This window comes from Nelumbo lutea, chromosome 2 (assembly GCF_056320005.1).
Source record: "Nelumbo lutea isolate HS-2025 chromosome 2, American lotus-T2T, whole genome shotgun sequence".
In the NCBI taxonomy this organism is placed as follows: Eukaryota; Viridiplantae; Streptophyta; class Magnoliopsida; order Proteales; family Nelumbonaceae; genus Nelumbo; species Nelumbo lutea.
In genome coordinates, this window is record NC_142685.1 from 53307543 (window position 1) to 53333361 (window position 25819).

General features: G+C 38.8%; 1 protein-coding gene and 2 non-coding genes across 7 annotated transcripts; all 3 read right to left on the reverse strand.

The window, feature by feature from the left end:
- Positions 1 to 894: 894 nt before the first annotated feature.
- LOC148870724 (uncharacterized) lies at positions 895 to 23774 on the reverse strand. 5 transcript variants are annotated; one of them, XR_016107976.1, is made up of 9 exons: positions 23588 to 23774; positions 21497 to 21719; positions 21194 to 21409; positions 16634 to 21106; positions 16265 to 16452; positions 15943 to 16145; positions 8540 to 8603; positions 5220 to 5347; positions 895 to 1240 (listed from the first exon to the last, which is right to left on the reverse strand). XR_016107976.1 is itself a non-coding variant. In XM_088973021.1 (7 exons), exons 2-7 carry the CDS (start codon positions 21701 to 21703, stop codon positions 15970 to 15972), a joined length of 5136 nt encoding a protein of 1711 aa, XP_088829147.1. In that variant the 5' UTR covers positions 21704 to 21719; positions 23588 to 23774; the 3' UTR covers positions 15841 to 15969. The 5 variants fall into 5 exon arrangements, 1 of the variants encoding a protein (XP_088829147.1); XR_016107978.1 differs by lacking the exon at positions 895 to 1240 and having other exon boundaries at positions 5072 to 5347; positions 15943 to 15972; positions 16097 to 16145; XR_016107975.1 differs by lacking the exon at positions 895 to 1240 and having other exon boundaries at positions 5072 to 5347.
- LOC148870725 (small nucleolar RNA snoR27) lies at positions 3395 to 3479 on the reverse strand. Its single transcript, XR_016108409.1, has one exon. It is a non-coding gene; the product is annotated as a small nucleolar RNA snoR27 (small nucleolar RNA).
- LOC148870726 (small nucleolar RNA snoR26) lies at positions 3500 to 3592 on the reverse strand. The gene has a single exon (XR_016108411.1). It is a non-coding gene; the product is annotated as a small nucleolar RNA snoR26 (small nucleolar RNA).
- Positions 23775 to 25819: the final 2045 nt, after the last annotated feature.

Genomic DNA, 25819 nt, shown 5'->3' on the forward strand with positions numbered 1-25819 from the left:
AAGGAAGATAAATTGGCTTAGATGGCCAATCCTTTGTAGAAATAAGGAGGTGGGTGGCTTATGCTTTAGAGACTCACATTTTCAACCTAGCTTTAATAGCAAAACAGGCTTGCAGGATTCTAACTAATCCTACAAACTTACTTGCTCAAACTTACAAAGCTCGTTACTTTGGTAAGGAACAGTTCCTTCTAAGAGCCAAAACCCCCCACTGCAGCTCTTGGGGATGGAGAAATGTATGTGCTAGTAGAGAGGTTTTAAAGGAATGTTGTCCGTAAGATAGCTAGTGGAGAAGAGGTGGACATTTGGAAGGATCCTTAGCTTCCCCACCCACCCAACTTTAAAATTCCCTATGATAGACCGGTGGATTATCCAATAAATAAGGTTATAGAGTTAATTAACCATAGGGATCGGTCTTGGAATTCCAGTCTCCTAAAATCCCTTTTCCCTCCAAACATTGCCAATGAAATCTAGAAAATCCATATCCCATTGAGGATAAATGGTATTGGTTTGCATCTTCTTTGAGCCTAAGGCCTGATTCTGGGCCCCTCCAATCTATTGGTAACTAGCTTGGTGTTCGGACCAACGGTTTTGCAAGAGAGAAAACTGAAGTAAAAAACATCTGTTCATATTTTGTAGCTGTTTGTTGGTGCATTTGGTTAAGAAGAAAGAAAATCTTCTTTGAAAATCAAGTCAGTAATGGTCAAGATGTTCAGATTCTTATGATTTCTTGTGAATAAACCATCGGAGTTGATGAAATCCGAAAAATTCAATCAGGTTTGAACTCGAAGCTCTGTACGCAAATCGAATCGGAGTCAGATGCAGCTGATAACTTAAAAGTCCAACCCGATTACAGGCTTAATTGGATTTTTGATAATGCCACCGTAAGAACTAATATCCATGTTAAGGGAGACACGTTACCTCTAGAACATTTAGAACTTCAACATGATAATACATTATCAAACATGTGATCGCCCTAAGATCCCAGCGTGAACCAAATGTTACAATTTACAACAATGCAGATCACAGTTAACACCATTGGGCTTTCAAAGAAATAAAGTAAAATAAAATAAAATCTATCACCGTTCACAGTACCATCCAGAGTGGTAAAATCAAGATAGATCGAGGACTGGATCAGAACAGAATGATAACAGCCAAAACATTATTTGGCTCGAGATGATTCAACGTCGCCTCCTGAAGATGCTAAAAACCCACAAGTCCACCCCCCATTTATATAATATACCTCGCAGCAAAAGAAATTTAAAACAAAAAATGAAACGGCAGAGACAACTTCAAATAAAGGGTTAGACCTCTCTATTGTACAATGCATATTAGATGATCGAAGCCAACAAATCAATCAAGTTGGATTATTTTCCGAAGAAACAATGTTGAATTCAGTAATAGTTAAAAATAATTGAACCAAATAAGCATCTATTGCAATTAATTTCAATAATAGTTAAAAATAATATGTATCTATTATTAATAAATATAACAATTTCTTATAAATTTTAAGCTTTTCATATTAATAGTTTTCAATTCAACAATTTGATCACCAAAATAAGCTTCATTTGACCCATTCGAATCTATCTACGGCTACAGGGACAGATCACTGATTGTGATGCATAACCCCGGGCTTTTAAAAAGAGATTTTGAAATATTTTTAAATTACACAAGCAATGAAAGGCGCAGCTTTTTTTTTAATAAAGTTTGCAACTGGCATCTTCAATCTTGCCTAGAAAAATCTTTACAAAGACCTACCATTTACCAAAACCTATCTACTACGTCTACAGGAAAAACAAAGAACCGGATCCACCAAGACTAATTATTCCCGGTTTTGATTAGTTAACACAACCGAGACAACTAAATACCATTTATAGGTACAAAAAAAACAAGGCTCGGGCATGCAAATCTGTACCGGATACAAATTTTGTACCGGTTCAATTTGAACTTCTAGCTGATACAAAATTTGTTTGTTTTGTCTCACTCATAAAGCGGAGACCACACCAACTTGCTTCCTATCACACTCCCAAAAAAATAACCCTCCTCTCTCTATTCTCTCACATAATTAATGTAGGAGCCACTTTACAAGACAGGGAAAGATGAAGCAAAAATAAACCAGAATCTATACTTACTGCCTACACTCCCATGCATTTAACCAAAGCAAATGCAATTTGCATGCCATATATGCCACTAGTAATACTCGTCTAACCAAAAGTCGCTTCGGAAATAGAGTAATTGGAACCTCAGAAACTTTCAAAAGTCACCTAACTCTTCAAAAGACATCACTTTAATGTAAAAAAAAAAAAAAACCGAGAAAGTCATATTTTACCTAAATTTTATTAATATCTATGGTGGCAAGTTGGACCACAAAAAATACACCTCTTAAAGCACAATTAAATTCGCAAGGAATCATCCAACACGTGTTTTAGGTGCATCAGTCAACAGGTACTTTTAGGCTGTGTTTGGTTGGAAAGAAAAGGCAGGGAAGGGTAGGAAACCCTAGACAGCCTTAGGGAAGGGATGGTAAATGAGTCTATTGTAATATGAAGTTGAAAATAATAACTATAGCTTTTTTATCATCAGTATGATGGAAGATTTCAAGAGTTCCTACACAAGTCCTGTTCATCAAATAAACAGAAGCACTCTCAAGCACATTGGAACTTCAGCATAGTCTCGAACCATATACCCAATTGCACGGCCCTTGAAATCTCATATGAGATTATTTAAATTAGATCTAAATAGCGAACCACCCAGAATCATTACTCAGAAAAACTCACAAGTCAGGAAGCCATTTTTAATGTAGGACTTGCTTGCTAATAAAAAGGTCTAGAAGACAAACTAACTGGGTCAATTTCCTTAAGCTAACAGAAGTTTACTGTTAGATAAAACTAACGATTGCTCAACACTCTACCACCTAAATCTCCCTGTTTTCTCCTTCATGTTGTCATAATCACTTAACGACAAGGACACAGTCATGGCACAGACAAGTATACTCAATCCAGTAGTGTTCAGACTTGCCAAATCCCATAATGTAGACAAAGTCAGCCTAAATAGTAAAAAAAAAAGTGGTTTCAGATACTCCAGGTTTGGAAGGGAGTGGAAACGAAGGAGAAAATCAAAGCACGTGAATAGGTCCTAAATTGTTGATCATGAAGACCTTGGTTGGAAGCAACATACAAAGTAATTTCAATATCTCAAACCCACAAGATAAATTTGCCCAAAACAGTTGGCTTTTACAATCCCTATTAACAGAAACACCCAACCATATACAGAAAAATTGCACTAACCAAGAATAAGTTTTTATATTCATTTCAGCTGGTTAAATACTTAACATGACAAATTCAAAACTTTGTCATGCTAAGGGACTCTGAAACTTAAGGTGATTCAAGGTACTGCTCCTGGGTTTCAGTATGTCATAGTTATCCTCAATTCCTTGAGGGAATTGCGGGTAGATAACGCAGTGATAGCATCATCAACCCAGATGATTTAAGGTAATGAACAAGAGCATCTCAGACTGCACTGTCCCCATTAAGTTTCTTCACTAACAATCGAAGTGCAAGGATAACATAAGGATGTCATACATCACTGATGCTCTTGCAGGAAAAATAAAATAAAATATCAAGAGAGAGGGAAAATCTGAACATTTCAGCAACTGATTCCAAAATTGATAATAAACCTAAAGATGTTGAACATATATTCCAGCAGACAACTAGCAGCTAAAACGTAAAAGTTCAAATTCAATTGTCCATGACATACAATTTCTCTCCCCACTCTTTTTCTCTTTGTCAAATGAATAGTAGGGGGGCAGATTTGTTTCATATTATATATATAAATTATGTGCCAGGCTAGAAATGATCACCCCCTAGTGGGATAAGGCTTGGATGATGATGATGAATATGTTACCTCTGAAGATTTCTTTATACCCCATGTACCTAATAAGGTTTTGGGAAATTTATGGTTTGCTCCCCCTCTCAAATTTTTATTGGTTTTCTGAATTTATTGTCCATGACATACAATTTCTCTCCCGACTCTTTCTTTTTGTCAAATGAATAGTAGGGGGCAGATTTTTTTCATATATATATATATATATAGATAGATAGATAGATAGATAGATATGTGTGTGTGTGTGTGTGTGTGTGCCAGGCTAGAAATGATCACCCCCCAGTGGATATGGCTTTAAACAGAACAGGATGGCAAAACAGGATTCTTGTAGCAGAAACCATATAGTTGGGATAAGGCTTGGATGATGATGATGAATTTGTTACCTCTGAAGATTTCTTTATGCCCCATGTACCTAATAAGGTTTTGGGAAATTTATGGTTTGCTCCCCCTCAATTTTTTATTGGTTTCCTGAAATTATTGTCCCAAACCCCCACCTTAGCTACAGTACCACCCGTGTATTGTGATAGATGATACCCCACCTGACACCTGTCACTGCTCCAGCTGTACAAAGCTAGAAAAAATTATGATCTATAAAAACCCCTAAAGTTTTTATTATTACCAATAAATTTGGAAGGAAAAACAAAATTGTTCTTAAGCTCACCCAAAAAAGTGTAAATTTGTCCCTAGCAGGGATCTGTTCGATGAAAGGGCTTTGTTAAAAGAATTTGAGGGAAAAGGAGTCGGTGTAACTTGGGCGAGCCCAACCCGAGCTTGGCCCTGCCCAACCAGAGAATTTGCACAGATTCAGCTTGAGCTTTTGGGCTTCGAGATGGACTGGGGCCAAAAAAAAACTCAGGCCTAACATAAACTTTGTACCTTTTAAAAAAGTACTACTATGAAAGCACTTTATAATATAAAAATTTTATGAAGTACAAGGTGAATGAAAGTTAACTAGGACAATATTTTCAGCTGGGAGGCTACACTGTAATTCTTAGTATGTTCGGTATTTTCTGTTTACCTGGGTTTAAAGGTAGGCTACCCAAACTTCGTGAACTAGGCAAGATACAGTAAATAGTAGTAAAAATACATGTTACATGACAGAAACAAAATAAATTGCAACCCAGATTCCCAGAAGCAACAAAAAAGATTCTAGTTGGGAACAATCCAAGAAATTATTAACTTGCCAAATTGGTACTAGAAAAGCAACCTCTATTGAGACGTGAAACGAGGGATTCATATCATAATTCAAAACAAGTTCACTCACAGAACTAGCATGAATGACCAACACTTGGAACGACCAAAGAGATCAATCATCGGCAAGAGATGTATAAAGAACATACCAAAATTCTTCAGAAGGCCCATTTTATTTTTCAGGATGAAGAACAAGAGGAATCATATCCATTCAGAGGCCAGTCACAATTCTAACTCTCCCTAGTCCACGTTTGAACAGCACATAATTGAACCTTCCCTGTATGATCAGACAGCATGACTAAACAAAGGTTTCTAGGAGAACTAGAGGAAGGCCAAAGGGTTATTGAAGAGAAGAAAAAACAAAATGCCTGCAGCCCATATAATAATAAGCTTTTATTATACTCAATTGTATTAAATTGAATTTTAAATAGAAAAATATTTTTTTTACTATTAAAGCTACAACCTATTACTGACAAGGGATTCATACAGAACATGAAAATAACAAAAATCACAAGAAACCATCCATATGAATACTTAATAGCATGAAGAAGGGGGCATAATATTATTTTTTTTATGTTGAACACAGTATTATGACCTCCATTAAAAGGGGCAAGTGTCTGAAGTTGGTCCCTGTGTGCAAACTTTACATTTGTCATGTTGATCATGTTTGCGCACCCAAATAATTGTACTTGTAATTCCTTCAGTGTCCGTCTTATTGAACATATATTCTAGAGTTATGATCCTTTAAATCCTAAGTGTGTAATTAAAACTTCTTTGGAATTATTCAAGTTCAGACCAAATGTTACCCGATTAACCCAAAAGAACTCAAAAAAGGATCATGGACTCTAAGAAAGAAGAATAATGTAAGTTCTGAAAGCTATTATGAATAAAACCCAGATGTAATTTCATCAAATTGGGAGCAGGAATTATTAAAAATACTTCTACTCCCTTCAATTTCATCAAATTGTAAATTCCAAATGCTCTTCAACCCAACAACATATCCTCAACACTTGTGAATTCACAAAAGATGATCGTGTCATCCGCAAAAAGCAAAAGAGAGACCATTCCACTCTCCCTGTCAACAATGATTTTTTTTCTTTTATGAATGAATGGTATTTTACTAAATAGAGATAGAAATAGTACAAGCATGAAACACCCTAAGAGGAGGCATGAGGTGTTACCTCCCCTTAAAGGTGGTTCCAAGCCCAACTCTTTTCAGATTGCAGTTACAAATTAGCCAAAAACAGAGAATCCCTTGAAGCCCCTTATTTAGCTAAAGAATCTGCCAAAGCATTTGCCGATCTACTAACCCACTGAAAGCTAACTGACATGGTTCCTGTAAGCCATTTGACTTTTTTTTATGATGTCCTTATATCCCCAAAAAACAGTTTCTGGGTCCAACATCCATCCCATTATCACCTTAGAGTCTCCCTACTATCAAATTAGTCACTCCAAGTTAGTTGGAAATCTGTAGCCCTTGTACCACAGTTAATATCTCAGCCCTTGTAGAGTCTCCAACCCACTGGACCTGAGAATAAGGACAGAATGTTACCATCCTTATTCCTCAAGATCCCTCCTATACCCGAAGGTTCTGGATTGCCTTGACTCATGACTGCTCCCATCAAAGTTCAACTTTACAACTTCTGGAGGGGGTAACCATCTTGCTTGTGTTCTATTTTTCTTGGATGATGGGGGTAACCAAAGGATTGCCATTGTCAGTATACAATCCTTTATTTCAGCAATGCTTCTCTCCTTCTCCTATAAAATTCTGGCATTTCTTTCCTCCCAAATGGTCCATAAGAGAGCTGCCCTAATACATTCCCACATTACTTTCCCTCTCTTTGTTGGTCAACCAAAAAAAGACGGATCAAAAAGCAGATTTACTTCAGGAGGCAGGTTCCATCACATTCTCTTCAACTCTCTTTAAAAGAGAGCTAAGAGCATCCACTACAAAAATGAACACAACCAAGGACAGAGGGTTTTCCTTATTTTAAACCCAAGTTACCTTAAAAATATCCCTTAGAGGATCAGCTAATCAGAACAGAGTACCATCATCCTTCAAATCCATTTCCTTCCAAAACCCAGCCTTATAGAAAAAGAAAAAAAGAATTCCAGGTGCAAATAAGCATAGGCCTTCCCAAGGTCCAATTCACAAATCACCCCTTTCTGCCTTTTTGAAATTACTCAGAAACTGTATTCTTCTGTGTTAATAACTACCTATAGTAACAGTTACTGAACAGTTCTTAAATCAATGCATGTAGCTCTTTTTTTTCCATTTTTAATATAAATGGTAAGGGGAAAATATTGTGTTTTTAATTTCATTCAAAGTTTATTCCCTTGTTTTTTATTATATTTCTCTATTATGGTGTAATTTGTTTTTTTCTTAATTATTCATGTTTCCCCATGTCAATGGCCCCCTGTTTCCTTGACTGTGAGAAGCATTCTGCAATTTTCTTATTTGAATCTATCATTAGGTACCTCTCATGGTCACACCAGATGTTTATCTTTCATCACAGACGTGTATGTATCTCTCACAGTCTCACCAAACATTTCTTTATGTATCCAATAGTTAATATGCTTACACTGATATATACATCATTTAAAATATCAAATTGACAAATGTGAGAACAAGGGTTCAAGTCAGAGACCAGCCACTCGCAAGAAAAAGCCAAAGGACAGGTATGTATCCACTCCACCCTCCAACACCCAAGATAGCCAGGACCAACATTGGAGTAATACCCCCTATATATGCCACACCTAGGCAACACCTGGCAGACTTTATTACAATGGTTCATACATGTTAGTTACTTCCAGTTTACATTAATGGCCAAACATCATTGTAATCTTTTCAATTTTTAAAAACCCAAGATCAGATAAATACCCATATTTTAGGAAAAGAATAAATTGCAGAACAAAATAAAATAAATAAAAACCAAAGTTTGCAGAAAATATAGTATTTGACAGCTTGAAAATTGTTTCAGATTATAGACACAAGGTAGTCTGATATTAAGACCCTATGTCTATTGCACTGACAATATAAAAAAGGTAATCCCCAATTAGAACTAAAAGCAATCCTTTAAAAAAGTGCTACTCACAACCTAAAGCTTTTTGAAAGCTAAAACAACAAACCAATAAAACAGTCTCCAAGGTGCTACAACTAGGATGAGAAGGTAATAACCCAAACCAATTGGATAACAGATTGCATTATCATTGCATTGCTGTCTTCCAAATTTTTTCAGGAAATTATTAATCAAAAAAATTTTTGGTGATTTTAATTACTTGGCTGTTTCAAGAAAAATGCATACTTTCTTTAGCTGAACAAGAGAACAGGATCTTTTTCAATTAAAAGCTTCAGTGGCTTGCCAATGACAAGATTATGACTAAGAACAAGAATACAATTTCCAGGAGAGTTCAGAGTAAGAAGAAAACTTAGCTAAAAAGCATAAATGTACATAGGACTTAATCTTACCAAGAAGGAAAAGAAAAGGAGTGAACTCATGCCCATCATGCTGAACTTCTAACCATTTCTATGTCTGCTTTGCGAACACAAACCCAAGACAGAATGAATTGAGAAGTCTAAGATAAAATGATCAACCAACATCAAATACCAGCATTCCTCAACTTATTGCAGAAAAATTAAAGGTAAAACAATTTTTATTGATTTTCCACAACACAAAATCAGTGTTTCTCATGTTTCCTTAGTAGCTCAAAAAGACACCTTTTCTTAGCCATGACAAAGAGAGAAATAAACCATATACTAGAGCAATCTCATTTTTTTACAAGCAATTAAAATTTTATTATCAAAAGACATGAATCACTACAAGCAACCCTTAGAGAGGTGCAATCTGCAAACCTTCCCACAATAGTAGTAAAATTACAAACTAAAGAAACAAACAGATTACTACTGAGCCCAATAAACCATATCCCAATTTGCCCCTTGTTTGGCTAAAGAAACATCTATATCATTTCCTGATCTCTGACCCCATTTTATTCTCAAATTCATACTTCTTATTAGCCACTTGAACTTCTTAATTTAATCCCTATAGCTCCAGATGATAGTGTCCAGATCATTCAACCACCCCAAGTCCACAACTACCTTAGAGTCTCTCAATCAGCCAAGACATTTCCATCCTAGTCTCTCTCACTACCCCTCCTATTCCAGAAGGGCCTGGATTACCTACTCCCATCAAAATTTAGCTTCAAATAACCTTGCAAAGGAGGTACCCAAACTAAATTTATCCTTCTTGGAAATGCTACTGGCCACCACAACCCAGTTTCTCCAAGGTTTTTAACCAATGTACTACCCCGGTCATCAATAGAGCAATAAGTTTTATCCATTACTTCTCATCGCATTGCTCCCATTTCAGTTCTATGTATTATGAACAAAACTGAAACAAACTTTAGCAGGTTTAGTCTCAGAGGACCAAATTCATCCAAAAAAATCTACGGGACCGGAGGACAATGCAATGAACCTAAAGCTTAAGGATTACAGAAAAGATAAAGTCCTCAGATTTTATTAATCAAATGTTGGCTAAAATGGTTCATGGTGCATACAACATTATTGAGTAACAAAGCGGCTGGTGGACTTGTGCAATTAGGGAGCAGATTCAACAGAAAACATAGGAATGCAAGTTGGGTACCACAGGCTTGCTCAATATTACAAGTTCTCAAGCCTTATTCATTGTTTTTAAGAATCCTCAATAACTGCCCCTCAAACCAAATATGGGTGATTGGGTGGGTGGCAACTCAATAAGATTTCATACAGGGATTTGGTCAGGGTTAAGTGCAACATTGTTTTATTTATAATTAAATACTAAAAAAATTCTCAGTTGTGGCCACCTATACAATTTGCTAGCCTGGCTAACGTCAACTTGTCCAAGGCTATCGACATTTTTCTGGAAGGTTATTCACCTTAAACTAGTATATATGAGATTTCTTGATTTAGAAGGATATTCTTTTTGTAGGTGTATTCATTGTAAAACTCCCTATGAAATAACTGCCATTTGTTAATCCCCTACTCTTCTGTTTCTAGCATTTGGGAGCATTCTTTAGGTGGATTCCACCAATAGACAAAGAGCCTATTCACATCCTCTTCTTTTGTCCTCAGGGGAAGATGTGGATATCTCTTCAAATCACTGTTCTATGGTTAGCAAGGGATAACAATAAACAAGAAGAAAGAACGAAACGAAATTTTAAAGAATAAGACAGACAGTGAAGACGCTGTTATAGAGACAAGTGAAGCAAGAATAGTTTGATGGTTCAAGACACTTGACAAGTTACAAGCATACAGTACAAAGGACATCATTCAGGGCTGACATGCAGCAACGTTCTCTTGAATTAGAAGAATGGCAACAATCTCTTCTCAAAGCTTAACTTTGAAGTTTGTAGCATAGGTAACACAGGACCCACCAGTGATAGGAAGGGCTTTCCACAACAAAAAAAGGTGATAAACTAATATTCAGACCCAATTTGATCAAAAATATTCAGACCCAATTCAGAATATGACTTCAATAAATGTTGAAAAGTTAACTCTTTTTAAAGGGCTGATATCAGCGGTTTCCAAGGGCAACTCCACTACAGAGATTGAAGATTCACAGGTGGCAAAAGGATGGATGATGGGAAATGCATCTTCTGTGTGGAAGTATTTGCATTCTCTTAGAGAGGCAAGGTCTTTGGCATCCAGGTTGAACACCTAGCTCAAGTGGGTATACAGATCATTAAACTTGTTGGCAGACTTATGGGCTTGAGGTTGATGCTTGTTCTTCTTACATTTTATTTTATTATTTTTTGGGAGGGTTGCTGGGAGTGCAGACTGGTCTTGGCCTTTTACATGTTCACTCTCTGTACTTTCTCCATTTTTTTTAATATTTGTTCTGTTAGTGATCAAAAAGAGCATAGAGAACTAATGCAAAAAGTAAAAAAAAAAAAAAAAAAAAAAAAAGAAAGAAAACCATGAGAAGAGCCCGTAAGAATGGCAAACTAGTAACCATGTTTGTGACAGTGGGATAAAGCTCCTTTACAGTGAAAAATGAAAATCCAGTACAACTTGGGGCTTGGGTATTAAAGCCCCCTAAGCATTTTCCTTCCAGCTTTCCAAGATGATGTGCAATCTCATAACACAAGAATATTCAGCTTTTTACTCCAGGGCCATAGGCATGTTTAAAAAATGATGTGCAATCTCAAGCCAGTACGGTCCAACTTCAAATAGCATAAAACCTCACCATAATCAATAGACACAACAGAAAAACTTGAATACTACTGCAAAGTAGTCAAAAAAGACATAACTCTCAAAAACAGTAGAATATTAATGATCTTCTCATTATCAAAAACCTAACCTTAAGATCACAGCATATGCCAATACCAAATAGAATAAAACATTTGCCCAATTATCAGCTACCATCTCATATCTGATTTCCTACGACTCTTAATTCAAACAGTAGAAGATTGTGTCAACACTTTTTCTTATAAAGTCACCACATATGGCCAACACTTTCTGGATATAGCCCTTCATAGTTCCCAGCAAAACAGAAATCCAGATCAATAACCACCAGCAAACAGTGAACAAACCTTTCAAAGAGAAATAACTAAATGTCAAAAATTCTAACAGACAGCTTCGGGTATTAATTGCACAAACCTTATTTACCCACCTTCCACAAGTTGATCAGCTAACAAAAAAACTACTTCCAAATTAAAGACCTTTTCAGCTCAGAAATAATGAAGGGGAGCAACATATTAGGAATGCCTTCATCAGATTCATGATACCATATCCGACTTCTCTATGTTAGAGTCATCATGACCATTTACTGACCTAGAGCCAACAGATACATCATGTCTAATGATTTCACATTCATTAATAAAAACCATATGTAGGGAATAAGGATAGCAGAAACTAACCACCTATGTATGAACAGTGCCAACATACTCAACTATACTATATATACTATTCTGTCAGCATAGTTGTCAAGGCAACGCCTAGGCCCAGTCGCCAAGCAGTTTTGCATACTGCGTAATAAAATACCTTTATATTGTTATTTTTTTATATTATAATTATAAAATAGACATTATTAAAGAAAAATATTCATTTTTTGTGTTTATAAACTAATTTATTTTTATTATTTTCTTATTTGTTAGGGTTTAATCAACACAAACATTGCTAACTGCTTTATTGAACCCTCAACGACTTCAAAATCTGAACCAATAAGGGAAGAACTTAAAATTTTGTCTAATCAACACATTTCTTCTTCCACATCTTCTTCTTTTTTCTATTCTTCATTTCCTACAACAAAAATAGGGGTTCAGCCCCTATATTTTTTGAATTTTCTTTCCTTCTTTTTCTTCTCATAAATATGTTGATTTTCTAAACATAAACATGAAGTTTATAATTTTCTTATGAAAATTATGGATAGTTATTAAAGAAAGTTGGTTATGGAACCTAGGGAAACTACCCCAGGATATGTGATTTTTACTTTAAAATATCCATCACCTAGGCGGGCGCCTAGGCAACTAGGTGACAAGGCGCCCCCCTGTCGCCTAGCCTCGCCTTGGCACCTTGAAAACTATGCCTTGCAGTAGCTAAAGACCTGGGAAAAAGCTCAAGATGTGAACTAAGGGTTTATGTTTAAAAGCGCTCCTCTCTGATCTTTCATAAGTTGAGTGGCTCTTTACAACTTTGTTCAGATTTTTCCTTTGGAAAGTAGCACTTGAATGGCTTGGTTGGTACCTTTTATCTTGAACATCTCTTCTGTAAATTTCCTTCAACAACTCTAGGAAGATGAAGTACAGTTTCATGTCATTAACAACACCAATTAGCCCAATGCCTACAACAAATAATGACTGCCCATTATTCATATTCAACTATCCCTAAATATTTCCAAATGTTCCTATCCAAACGCATCTCAAATTTATAATTGTTATCAAAATACGACCTTAGATCAAGTATTTGAATAATCAAATAGGCAGGAATATTGTTTCATCTGTATATCTTTTATTGGACCAATGTTGTATATGATATTAGATTCTTAGTTTTTCTTGCAACCCATGTCTACAATGTGTGCTTGCAAATCCACAAGATCTCCTACCACTCAGGATTCCATGTAAGCTATGTTTTTTTCCTCTTTCAATGAAATTTTGAGCTACTAATCATGAAAAAAGGGCACCAAGGTTCAATTTTCTAACAGTTGATTCTCATGAAAGAACTTAATGCCAACTAAGTTTCCATGGTTGTAGTTGATCAACCTCTTTTGGAAGTTAGAGAGATACAAGTGGCCCCAGTCTTAAGCCCTCCTGGTAATTCTTTTCTTCCACATATCATACAGGAGATAATGGTGTCAAAATGCCAAATCATGCAAAACAAAATAAAATAAAAATTAATTACAATATAGTAGATGAAAATGCTCCAACTACCGCTTTGTATATCCTACTAATATAAAGCACTTTCAAAGTTATTTTCCATGAATACACTCTCTAAAAAATTTCAATATATAATTTAGACCAAAGAAACTCTATTGTTTGGCTGCAAACTTTTTAATGTAGTACTCAATGCCTTAACTACCAAAACTTTCATATTTTAACATAGCTAAGGGTCCATAATTTAACAACGGATATGACACTGAACAGAACAGAATGGTAGGCCAGGATTAATATAGCAGACACCCATATAGTCAGAAAATAGGTTTACATGATGATGGTGATAAATGGTGATCTTTTCTACCATTTTGATGATTAACCATGAAGCCGGAAGTTGCCATGGTTATTTTCAAATCTTTCTTCCATGCAACATATCCAACCTATATGATTCTTATACTCTGAATCAAAGCAAAAAGAGGGGGTTGATTCCACTTTCTGAAACCACGATACCCATAATAGGAAAAAACATTTATTGGGAGGAACACAAAGCTTGTTTTCCATTTTTTCCTTTCACAACTCACAAGAAAGACCCCTCACATAAAATGTTAAGAGAGGCTCCAAACGCCACAGCTTAATTTAAACAGGGAAGGTCAGAAAGTAAAGGGACATTAAATAATGTCATAACATAGAAAATAGGGAAAAGATAAAAAATTTTAGTAACTACTCAGTGCCAAAAAAATGCCTACTGGTATTCATCAAAAAATAAATGAATACCCAATGGTTGTAACAATACAAGATAGAACCTAAAACCAAGCACTATGATCATTATTTAGGATACGAAAGTGAAACCGCAATAGGTTAAAAGAACTGTTAATATATGGCAGATATATTAACTAAACAAGAGGTGGGGAGAGATCATCTTTTTCTTGGGCACAACTGCACAAGTGTAAGAAAAAGAAATAATAAATAGGGAAGAGAAAAGTGGTTTTGTCTTTCACTGACTGTCTGCAAGCTATTGTAATTGTACTCTTTTTTCTCAAATTAATAAATTCTGGTTATTGATTAAAAAATGTGGTCATTATTAATTCATACCCTCATCTGAGATTCTTGATGACACATGCAGATTTTGTCGGATCAGGTACATAAATTAGAAAAAAAAAACACAAAACAGTGAAGAAATTGGAAAGAGGGATAAAAAAAGATCAGAATGTCATGTATGGCTCATCCAATATACCAAAGTAGAATTAAGAAATTTGAAAAGGGAATATTGTAGAACAAGTCAAAATCATAAAGTCCATGTCAATCCAGTGCTTAGGGCACAATGTTATTCTATTTTTAGAAATGATGGATCTAATTTCACAAGAAGGATAAACAATATGAAGAAGAAAAAAAAGGGCATAGAAGACAGGAAATATGCATTAACCAAGCAATAATAATGAAATGACAAGTATAACAATTATATGAACATAGCCATGAGGTCCATGACTACAGAATAAGGCAATCAAGATTGTACAGTGAGTAAGGCCCAACTTGGAACTCCAATACACCACATCTGAGGCATCAAATTCACTCCCACATCAATCTAATAGTGGGTCACTCATATGGCAGGATGGAAAAGAGATTAACAGAGAAGGAATGCAAGAAAGAGGGACAAGTATAATGAAACAAAGATTAACTTGTTGACAAAACTACCATCCACGGTAGGTATTTTTCCACCAAGTATAATTTACACCAACTCCAAATACAAGACAGGCAGAAGAAATGAAAGGAAGATAAAGGACATTAAAACCTGGCCAATTTTTGAACCAAAGAAATAGTAGCAAGAAATTGTGACAACAAAAACCCTACCAGTGTTGAGCTTGTCTTGCACTGCAGATGCCAATTCACAATCTTGGATAAAGGAAAAAGTTGTGTCTAGTAAGCACATTAAAACTTTTTGCCTCTATTAATAGTATGGTTCCTGAATTGTCATTTCATTCGAAAAGAATGGACTGGCATTAAAGAGTTCATGTAGCTGACCCATATAGTTGGGACAAGACTTAGCTGAATTGAGTTGACATTGTGAATTTGATACAACAAAGCTTTAATTAATAGTTTGGACTTTGGAAAGAGGCCATGTCCAGGTAGAAGGCCACACAAAGTAGAAAACACTGTATTAAGCTATTAAGTATGTAATTATCATAATAAGCCTCACATAGACCTCCAATTTAACTTAAATATTTATGTATCCAAAGATACAATGCATACTGCAATGGAATGGACTAGATACAGTAGCAGGCAAATACCAAAAGAGCAAAAGACTAGCACTTTAGTAACACTACCAACAAAACAAGAAGCAGTTAAGTTGATATAAGCCTATTCCATTGCAGGCTAAAGAAGTCACAGCTATAAACAAAACAAAATTAACTCGCAAGAGAACTCCAGTTCCAAAAAGGCATCTCCATTAAGCATAGCAGCAAGTTGAACCAATAATAGCTAGCATAAACCACTCCAGAAACATAAGGCAGATGTAGGAGGGTAAATCACCTAAATGTCTTCATATCTGATGCAAAATTACTGAAGAAACAAAACAAAATGAATTCCGGTCAGCAACCAATCAATTTCTCAAACATTGGCAATTAGATGCATGTTGAAGTAACTATGAGATCTAATGTTTGTTTCCACGACTCTCAAAAGTAACCTTTCTGGACTTGCTTGCATCTTCACCTGAGGTATGGTCATCTGATGCTCTGCATAATTGCAAAACAACACATGGATAAAAGCAATGATCAGTTCTTCTCATGAAGGAAAAAAATCAACATCCAAATTCTAATGAAAAATCATAATGGAATCAATAGATGGAGCATACAGTTTCTGTTTCTTTGCATTATCCTTCTTGATGCTTAAGACCATATCCATGGCCATCTTTTGATGCTCTCTTGTTTGTGAGTGAAGGTCAAGACCCTCCACAGTTTCACAGTCCAATTTACATATACGACACCAACCCATGCTACCAGGCTTCCTCTTTCTTGAGTGATCAAATAACTCTCTGTCTCCCTGATAAGATTGAAAGAGATGAACGTAAATACTGAAAAATCTATGAAAAAATACTTGAGGTTTGCAATGCAAACACCTGATCTATACTGCACGCAGACAAACAACTAATGAAGGAAACAAACTTAGCACACCAGCAGGAATTGATGACAATCACTAATTATAAGCTCAAACTAACACTTACAGGGTAAAATCCACTATCACTTGGATGTCCTTGAACAGGATAGTTGACCCCAAAACCAAGCTCACCACATCGTGAATTTGTTAGCAAGTTACCTCCACCAATTGATTCGCCAATATGAAGATGTGAAGACAAATTCCCAGTCCCTGCCAGTTCACCCATCCGTAAATGTGCAGGAAGGGCACCAAAACCAGCTGGCTCACCCATACGTAGATGACTGAGCAAGCCACGAGGACCTACATGCTCTCCATCCCGCAAATGACTCAAACCACCAGATACAAGAGGCTCACGGCTACGTAAGTGGCTAGGCAGTATATCAGAACCTGCCAAATCACCACCCCTCAAATGAGGCAAACCACCAGACAGAATCTGTTCACCAATTCGCATATTACCAGGACCATCAGGCTCACCCCGTCGCAAAAACCTACCTTCATGAAATGCACTACCAATTGGTTCTGGAGGAAGATTAAAAGGTTTAGATCGTTCACCAAATGCATGTGATTCCCTCTCATCAATATTATCCAGGCGTGATGTGCCCCCAAATCTACTTGAAGGAATGCCAGGGTATTCTCTACCAGGGCTTCTTAGAGGAGGCAAACCATCCATACGATGCCGACCAAATTCAGAAACAGGTCTAAGGAAATCGGAAGGAACCCCAGCAGGATCTGACTTTCTCCCAATGTTATCGTCATGGAGACCAACTGGCCTTAATCTTTCACCCAAGTCCAATGAATGCACTGATGAACCACCAGGTTGATAAGAGGGCAACAGCCTCGAAGAGGCAGCACTAGCACTGCCATCCAGTTTGGATCCCGCATCACGCCCAACTCCAGGTGCTCTATCAAGAGATCTTCTTGAAGCATCCATGCCAAAACCATGAGAACCCCCGTCAAGAGGTCTTGAGGATAAGTATCTCTCAAACTTCGACACGGATTCAGCATCAAGATGAGCTGGTCTTGGAAATTGTTTGAGATCATCTTCAAATTCTCTTCGATTAATAAGGTGCCTACCAGGTTGCAATGGGAAAGGCTTGAAGCGTTCCTCTGGCAATGGATTGAATACTTCCTCTGGTAAGTGTTTGTATCTCTCCTCTGGCAAAGTCTTAAATCTTTCCTCTGACAAACCATGAGGAAAGAACGGATCTGGCACCCCACCAGACAAAACCTTGTCTGGGATGCCATTGATCTTCATCATATTGCCCTGTATTCCAGAAGGCTGCCCAAATGGTACCCTCTCTGCAGAGTCGGGAAGATGCGAGTCAGGTTGTCTACCATCAAAGTATCCAGGCCTCTTATTTGCAAGCATTTCAGCTTCCATGGGATTGGCACCATGCGGCTGACCTTCCATACTATGTGGTACTCCTCTTGGCAGTGCACCTCCTTGAGAATCAAATATCCCAGGAGTTGGCCCAACCAATGGTGGACCTCTTACAGGCTCTCCATGAGGAATTCTTGGGCCACCAGTATGGGTAGGGGGTGTATTGCCTAGATTATGATAGACTTGATGAGCAATATGGTGTGCTTCCAAACTTCTTGGAGGACCTAAATTAATTGGTCCCCTCCCAGATGAAGATGAGGGTCCTGGACCTGGAAAGCTACCAGACTGAAGTTCATGATTGAAAGTACCATGAGGCTGTTTTGACAATAATGGCTGCATCTGCTCTTGTGGAATTGGAAGGTGCCCTTGTGGATTTAGATGTCCAATGGGTCCTTGAGGCCTCATATGGGTTGGAGGCTGCATTTGATGTTGTGGGGGCATTGAAGACTGTAACATACGGTCAGGTACAGGAAGCCGCTGCTGATGAGGAGGCCCATAATGCACAGGAAGCTGTTGATCAGGACCTGGACCTAGATGAGGTTGCAGAAGGCCCTTACCCTGCACCTGACCAGATGGAAGCAAGCCCCTATAATCATCTATATTGGGACCTTGCCTAGGAAACTGAGCCTGGGGCAGGACTCTTTCCTCGTTACCAGTATGAAATAATATCTGTCCATGATTTGGAGCAAGACCTTGGTGAGAAGACTGTAGCAAAGGATCTTTATTCATATGAGGAGACTTCAAGATCCCCCTTTCACCACCAACACCTTGACCACTGATATCAGCATCTATTGCATCCTTCTGTGACTTTTCATCTTGTCTTTCAGGAATCTCGTTTTGCTGTTTATGAACTGAGGCATCCTGAATTTTTTTATCTTCGCTGTCTTCCACTATATCATCTTTATGACCTAATGATGGCTCCAATGACTTATCAGCCGCCTCTTCTTTCACCATCTCCTTAATTACAGACTCGTCTGGACCATCTTCTGGCACATGGGTCTTCGCCTGTGCCTCCAGCCTCTCTGAGGAATCTACAGTCTCTTTGACAGTCGTGTCCAGCTGGTTACCTTTATCTTCATCACTATGGATTGGCTTCCCCTCATCATCCAAGGGCTTCAAATCCTTTTCAGACTTTGTCACCTTTGATTCAATCGAACCTGCAGTTTCATAAGACATAGCCACTGAGACATTTGTCTCCTTTCCACCTATATCCTGAGGGGTTTCAGTGTTGACTTCATGTGTACTTTTCTCAGTCAAAGCAACTCCTTGCTTATCAAATAAGGTTGATTTCATGGTGGCTTGAGTAGAAATCTGTCCATTTGAAACAGGCTGCTGAGCATGCAAAACAGGAAATAGAACATTTTGGCTGCCAGATTGTGCAAGTACAGGTTGTTGTATGTAACCAACTTGTTCAGAAGACAATTGTGGATGGATGACAGTTCCTAGAGGATAACTTTTATTTGGAGAAGGCTGATTTGCACTAGGATGTACCGGCTTCACCTGCCCCACTCCTGTAGCTCCACCAGTTGAAAGAAGGAATGGTTGCTGTGCCCCTCCTTGACTTGGTATCAGGGGTCTTCCTGCATTATTCTGAATCTGGTGTTGCAGGTTCTGAGAAAGCTGCTGAACAGGTGGTTGAACTTGAGGGCGCAAGTGAGGCTGCATGGGCTGCTGCTGCATGAAAGCACCTTGCTGATGAGGTTGACTGTGAATCAAAGCAGGCGTTTGTCCTGGAAAAGGCTGAGAATGCTGCAAATGCCCTTGGGAGGAATGATTATACAACTGTTGTGACTGTTGTTGTGGCATAGTTTGTTGTTTCTGTTGAGGTGGCTGCAAACCTGGGTGCTGATGGACCACAGGCTGTTGACCTGGTTGAGAGATGTGAGGATGCACAGGCTGCTGTTGAGCAGGAACTAAGTTTGAATGTTGACCTTGTTGGAGCAGCATGGCTGGCTGTTGCTGGTGCACATGAACATGAGTTTGGGGTGGACGAATATGATGTGGTTGCTGGGGAGGAAATTGACTTGGCATTTGAACATGATGTTGAGGCACTTGGTGAGGTACACCAGGTTGCTGCTGAGCATGCACATGGGCAGGATGTTGTTGTGGAGCAATTGGAGGCATCTGCTGATGCTGAGGTTGCACATAGGACTGGTGACCTGTCACAGAATGGACTAATGGATTTTGTGGCTGAGGTTGTGGTTGGGGCTGGGGCTGCGGTTGAGGTTGGAGCTGAATATGGGGATGATGCTGAGGCTGTGGTTGCACCTGTTGGTGTGCAGGACCTTGGGGATGGTGCTGGGAGATAGGCAGGGGATGAGGTTGAGAATGGGATTGTGGTTGTGGTTGAGGTTGAGATTGAGGATGTTGAATCTGGTGATGAGGTTGTTGATGTTGTATTTGTGGATTTTTCTGCCCATGAGATGGAACCAAATGAGGTTGCGTTTGAGACTGAGGTTGAGGATATTGCTGAGGATGTTGGTGCCCCTGGGGTGGTGGATGAGTCTGTTGCTGGATTTGAGCATGTGACTGTGCAGTGGGGTGAAGCTGCTGTGGTGAATTAACATGTGACTGCATTTGAGGTTGCACAGTCACAGGCACCTGCACGTGTGCAAGAGGCTGAGGATGGGGTTGGGGCTGGGCTGGAGGTTGGACCTGTGGGTGAGGCTGAGGTTGGGACTGGGGCTGGGGCTGAGGTTGTGGCTGAAGTTGGAGCTGGGGCTGGGGCTGAGGATGAGGATGTGGTTGGAGTTGGGGTTGCATGTAAACCTGAGATTGATGCTGACCCTGTGCATGCAGAGGATGCTGTTGTTGATATTGATGGTGAGCTTGTTGATAAGGATCATACTGGTGATAGTGTTGTTGATAAGGGTCATATCCAGGATACTGCTGATAGTATTGTTGATATTGTTGTTGTTGCTGATACCATTGTTCAGGAGTTGGAATAGTCTGATTTACAACTTGAGATTGAGCATTTGTACTTGCTTGACTTTGTTCCTGTCCCGAATACAGAGCTACAGTAGTCTGTGTGGGCTGACCTTGAGAAGCTGGCAGCCCTGTTTGAGGAACAGCTTGATTCTGCTCAGCTGCAGATGTTGTAATTGGAGCTGTCGATGCATCCTGAGAACCCTCTGCCTGCTGTACTTGAAGCTGCACACCCTGTTTTTATTACACAAATATTCATCAGAAGCAATAACCAACCCCATGAGGCAGATGACAGATATAAGAGTAGCTTTTTATGCTCACCGGGCAGTTCTGTGCATGTTCCTGTACTTGGCGATGCACGATTTGGGTCCCGCACCTGTTGCATACAACAGGTGAATTGCCATAGGCACATCCAGCACAATGAGATGTGCATTCTGACAATGCACCCTGCCAGGTACATCCACTTCTATGATAAAGGCAGTGAACAGCTATTTTGCCTATGGTTTCAGCTAGTGCTTTATTTGATTCAATCAGAGGCTGCAAAGCATAAAACATTGATTCATTGTGCAGTACATAGAAAAAAAGCTTAGACAGAATAAAATTTGGAAAGAGGGGAGGGAAAACCTTGGAATCCGCTTCCGTTACCAAATAGCCATCATAGGGGCAGGCTCGTGTAGTGCTTACTATGTAGGTTAGGCAGGGTTTACAGTATAAATGTGTGCATTGTGATTGTATCGCTTCATTTGGGTAGACTAGCAGACGACAAACAGGGCAGAAATATTCACCGGCAAGTGATTGAATATTCAGTATACACTCGTTGTCAAATCCCATGTTGACCCAAAGTCCCCTGTTCAACCAGAAAGAAAAGAAGACAGAAGTTATCCACCTCTTAAATAATAACGACAAAAAATACCTAATGGATGTTAACGGCTTTAATCCTTAAGAACTTCAGCACAGGAACTCCTGGTTGCCAATGCAGTTCTTCAACTGAGACACTTGATCAACTAGAGCAAAAAATGGTCCATACTGATGAGGGTGGATTTGGCCCTCCAATGACATTATGACACCTGGCACCTCATGCCAACCAAGTGCAGCCTCTTGACAATTAGGCAGCTCACCCTCATGTAGCCTGGCACCTCAGAACAACTAGGCGACACCCGGGACCACTTTGACAACAACTTGCCTTTGCTAAGTTCATGGTGTCCCACCAAGCGTAGCCTGCCCCTGGCACGAGCTGGCGGCCTGGCCCTAGCGCGACCTGGCCCTGGCACAAACTGGCAGCCTGGCCCTGGCGCGAACTGGCGGCCTAGCCCATGCACTAACCTGACAACCTCGAGAAACACACCACTCCGTACCCCGCATTTTACGGGATTGTGACTTGTAATGGCTATATTAGTTCACCCACTCCTCGATTCAGGCGGAAATGGGCAACCTTACCAGTTGGTGGCTTTATGCCCACCTAAAACGAAAGCAGGTCCCATCACAACGGGAATCCAGGAATTGCTCCACCTAACCCACGAGGACTCTAGTATATAAATACCTCACCCCCCAGGGGCGAAGAGAAGCAATAAGAGATGATAGGCAACCTCTACTCTCTAGCTCTTTCATTCTCTAATATCATTCTCAGCTCTCCACTAAGTGCTAACTTAGCCATCGGAGTGTCCTCGCCGGGTAAACACCCTCGGGTTCTCTGATTTAGTTCTCGCAGGTCCCTCAGCTCCCACCGCTTACAAAGATGAACAGATCATCGCCAGCAGGGAGTAGTCAGTTCAGTTCCCATTGTTACTGGTAGTCAGATCACCTCCTGCGGGTAGAAGTCGGGTTGCACTACACTAGGGAGCTCGGCATCAAGGCAGTTCGCCACCAGATAGCTCACCACCAAGCAGTTCATCAAGGTAGTTTGCTACCAGGTAGCTCACCACTAGGCAGTTCGCCACTAGGTAGCTTGCCACGAGAAAGCTCGCCACTCAGGAGCTCCACTTCAAACCTCTGAGTCACAGGCCACTTGGGAGCAGACGTCACTGACGAGATACTTAGCCAAAAAATTGATACATGAAAAAATGATAAGTGACCAGAAACGGTTACATCACATATGTTTAACAGGTAATGTTACCTTCTTCATTCAAACAAGTTATGGGAGCATCTAGAAACGATGTGAATACTGTAATGAGTTTGTCACATTGGCAACATGTGCATTCAAATTGTATGAAAAGCCAAAATGAAGTGTTTTCGTTCCGTGTAAATACACACTTCCATAAATTGTTTGCAGTTCCAGATCGATAGTAACAATCTATATAAAATGGTCGAAACATTCTAACAGAAGCCAAAGAAGATGTACTCTTTAAATAAGGATGGCATGAAATTCATGAAGCACGATAAGAAAAAAAAAAGGATCTTGCTTTTATGTTCAAGTTCACATAGCGGAAAACCTGACCCTGGGAGGCAAAAATCGACCTGGTGCACAGACACAGTCCTCAAAAGTGAAAATGACGTGAACGATGGAAAAGGGGAAAGAGAGATGGAAGGAAGTAAAAAATGTAGCAAATCAGAAAATCATTGGGGAATGTTGCCTTCAGTTATGATACATTCGGATAAAATGCTCAATATAAATCAGCGGCAACAAAGTAAAATAGAATGCATCAACGATAGGGAAATGAGAATAATGTAGCATAACCAGATGTTAAGCTCGTCAGCCTCGTCTAAATAAATCCACACCTGAAACTCTGCTGCAACTGATAAAATTTGTTTAATCCAAAAGCTTAAACCCTAAACCAGAGACGCCGACGGAGGAGAACGGTCTAGGGTTTTCTTACTATTAGAATAGTTATCAAGATTCAGGAATCAGGCAATTCGGGATTCAGAGCAGGTGCTCTAATGAACAACAGCAACGGAGTTCTTGTGAAGCAAATAGAGGTCGATCGATTCCATTCTTATTGGATGACGGCGTCCGTTGTATTACCCTAACGGAGAATTGCGATAAACGTTATCTCTTTCGTGCTGGGCCGCACGATGGAGTGATGGAGACGTTTGGCACTTTGACACCAAACTCCCAAAACTACTTGGTTTGGACCGAGAGCCTCTCGAGTTCATAAAAATGCCGTAACTCGTAAGGGGGTGTTTGGTGAGCGTGGTATGAAAAATATGACCCCATTTGCCGTAACTCGTTGAGGACTGTGTTTGGTGTGGGGTTAGGGATATTAGGAAGAAAAAATTTTTGAAAGAAAAGTGTGTGTTCATTATATAGCAAATATGGAAGAATATGAATAAGAAAATATTTGAAAACAAAGAGGATCATCCCCTGCTTATTGCCGAGAAGGCGGGCAAGGCGCTTTCAGAATTTCAAGAGCTTATAGATAAACCGGATCACATCATAGAAAGAAAAAATGTAATCTTATTACTTGGATCCCCCCAAGTATGGTAAAATTAAGATCAACTTTGATGCCTCTCGTTTAAGAGATGGTTTTTGTTCTGTTACGGCAAATTGTAAGAGACCATTTGGGCAGGGTCTTGGATTCCAAATGTTTCACTCTTGGCACTACTTCTATTAATGCAGTTGACGCTTGGGCTGCGTGGGAAGCTCACAATCTGGCCCTTAACTTTAATGACCGCCCAGCTATGATTAAGGGGGACTTGAAGATTGTTATTGGTTGCTTAAAAGAGCATATTTCTCCACCATCGAGAAATATGCTTAAAGTTGAAGGAGTTGTTGAAGCGAGGTGTTCAATATAGGCACGTGTTTAGAGAGGCAAACCAGGAGGTGGATTGGCTCACTCACAAGGCGATGTCTTAACTCTTGTAATCTTCCAATGGATCTTTATTTTATTTGCTTTAATGGCATATGGAGTCGTGCCCCCGGCTTGTGTAGCACAATTTATTTCATATAAAAAAAACGTTCCACTATGTGGAGAAAAGGGATGTGCTACCCCGTTGAGTAGCCATTCAAAATAAAATAATATAAAATAGCATTCATTTGTGAAAAAAACAATACTTTAGAACCACCATTGACCCAAATAGTCAGATCATTTGGCTTGGGAACTGTATATGTAACAAGTTCCATTTTACCCCAAACCTAGTCCTTGGCCAAAAACATTTGAATTAATCAATGACCCATTGATTTCGAGCGGTTGAACTATTGACCCATTCAACAGTTTTTGGTCTTTTTTTTGTTAGAATGAATTGTCCATTCGAACTGTTAACCTATAAACCGATGGGCAGAACAATTCTGATTCAGGGTCATTTTTAAAACATTAGGAAAAAAAAAACATTCCTCTGTGGAAGAGAAACATGTTTGGGGGTGTTTTGTAATGATGAACGGCATGTAGGTAAGCAAACAGATCATATCAAATTCGAACCTAGGTATGTTCGAATCCGATCCAACATTGTTCATGTCGGATCTGATCCAATCCGAAGATTCGATCAGATTTGATAGAACTCCAATTGAATTCGAATCCTATTCGCAAGTCGGATCTTCATATCTGATATAATCCGACTTATTTTCTTTACAAATTAATAAATTATTAAAAGAAAAAATAAAATATACTATAGTAAATAAAGTAAAAACAAAAATACAAGTATTTTTAATTATATTCATCATATATACATATTTTTCATAAAAAAATAAATAATATAACAATTTTATAAAAATGTATTTATAAATAAACAAATAACATATATGTATTAAATTTAGAAATATATAATATATATCGGATCAGATTTTCTCAAACCAGATAGAGGGTGATCCAAATCCAACATGATTTCTGATTGGATCCGAGGATCCTATTTTCCAATTCGAACAACGGGTAATATGAATTTCGACCAAATAGGATTGGATCGAATCCAATCCATTTGCACCCAGCAGGCTGTCAAGAGCTAACCCATACTAGTTACTCCAAAAGAACATGTCCTGTCCAACCACTCAACCACATGTATTCGACAACATTATAATTA

Bases quoted from the DNA above. Each gene is read 5' to 3' on its own strand.
- LOC148870724 (XM_088973021.1), bottom strand. From the start codon at position 21,703: ATGGGATTTGACAACGAGTGTATACTGAATATTCAATCACTTGCCGGT. The intron at 21,107-21,193 runs GTGAGCATAAAA...TAATAAAAACAG, and splicing joins AACATGCACAGAACTGCCCG to GGTGTGCAGCTTCAAGTACA. The intron at 16,146-16,264 runs GTATGCTCCATC...GCAATTATGCAG, and splicing joins AATGCAAAGAAACAGAAACT to AGCATCAGATGACCATACCT.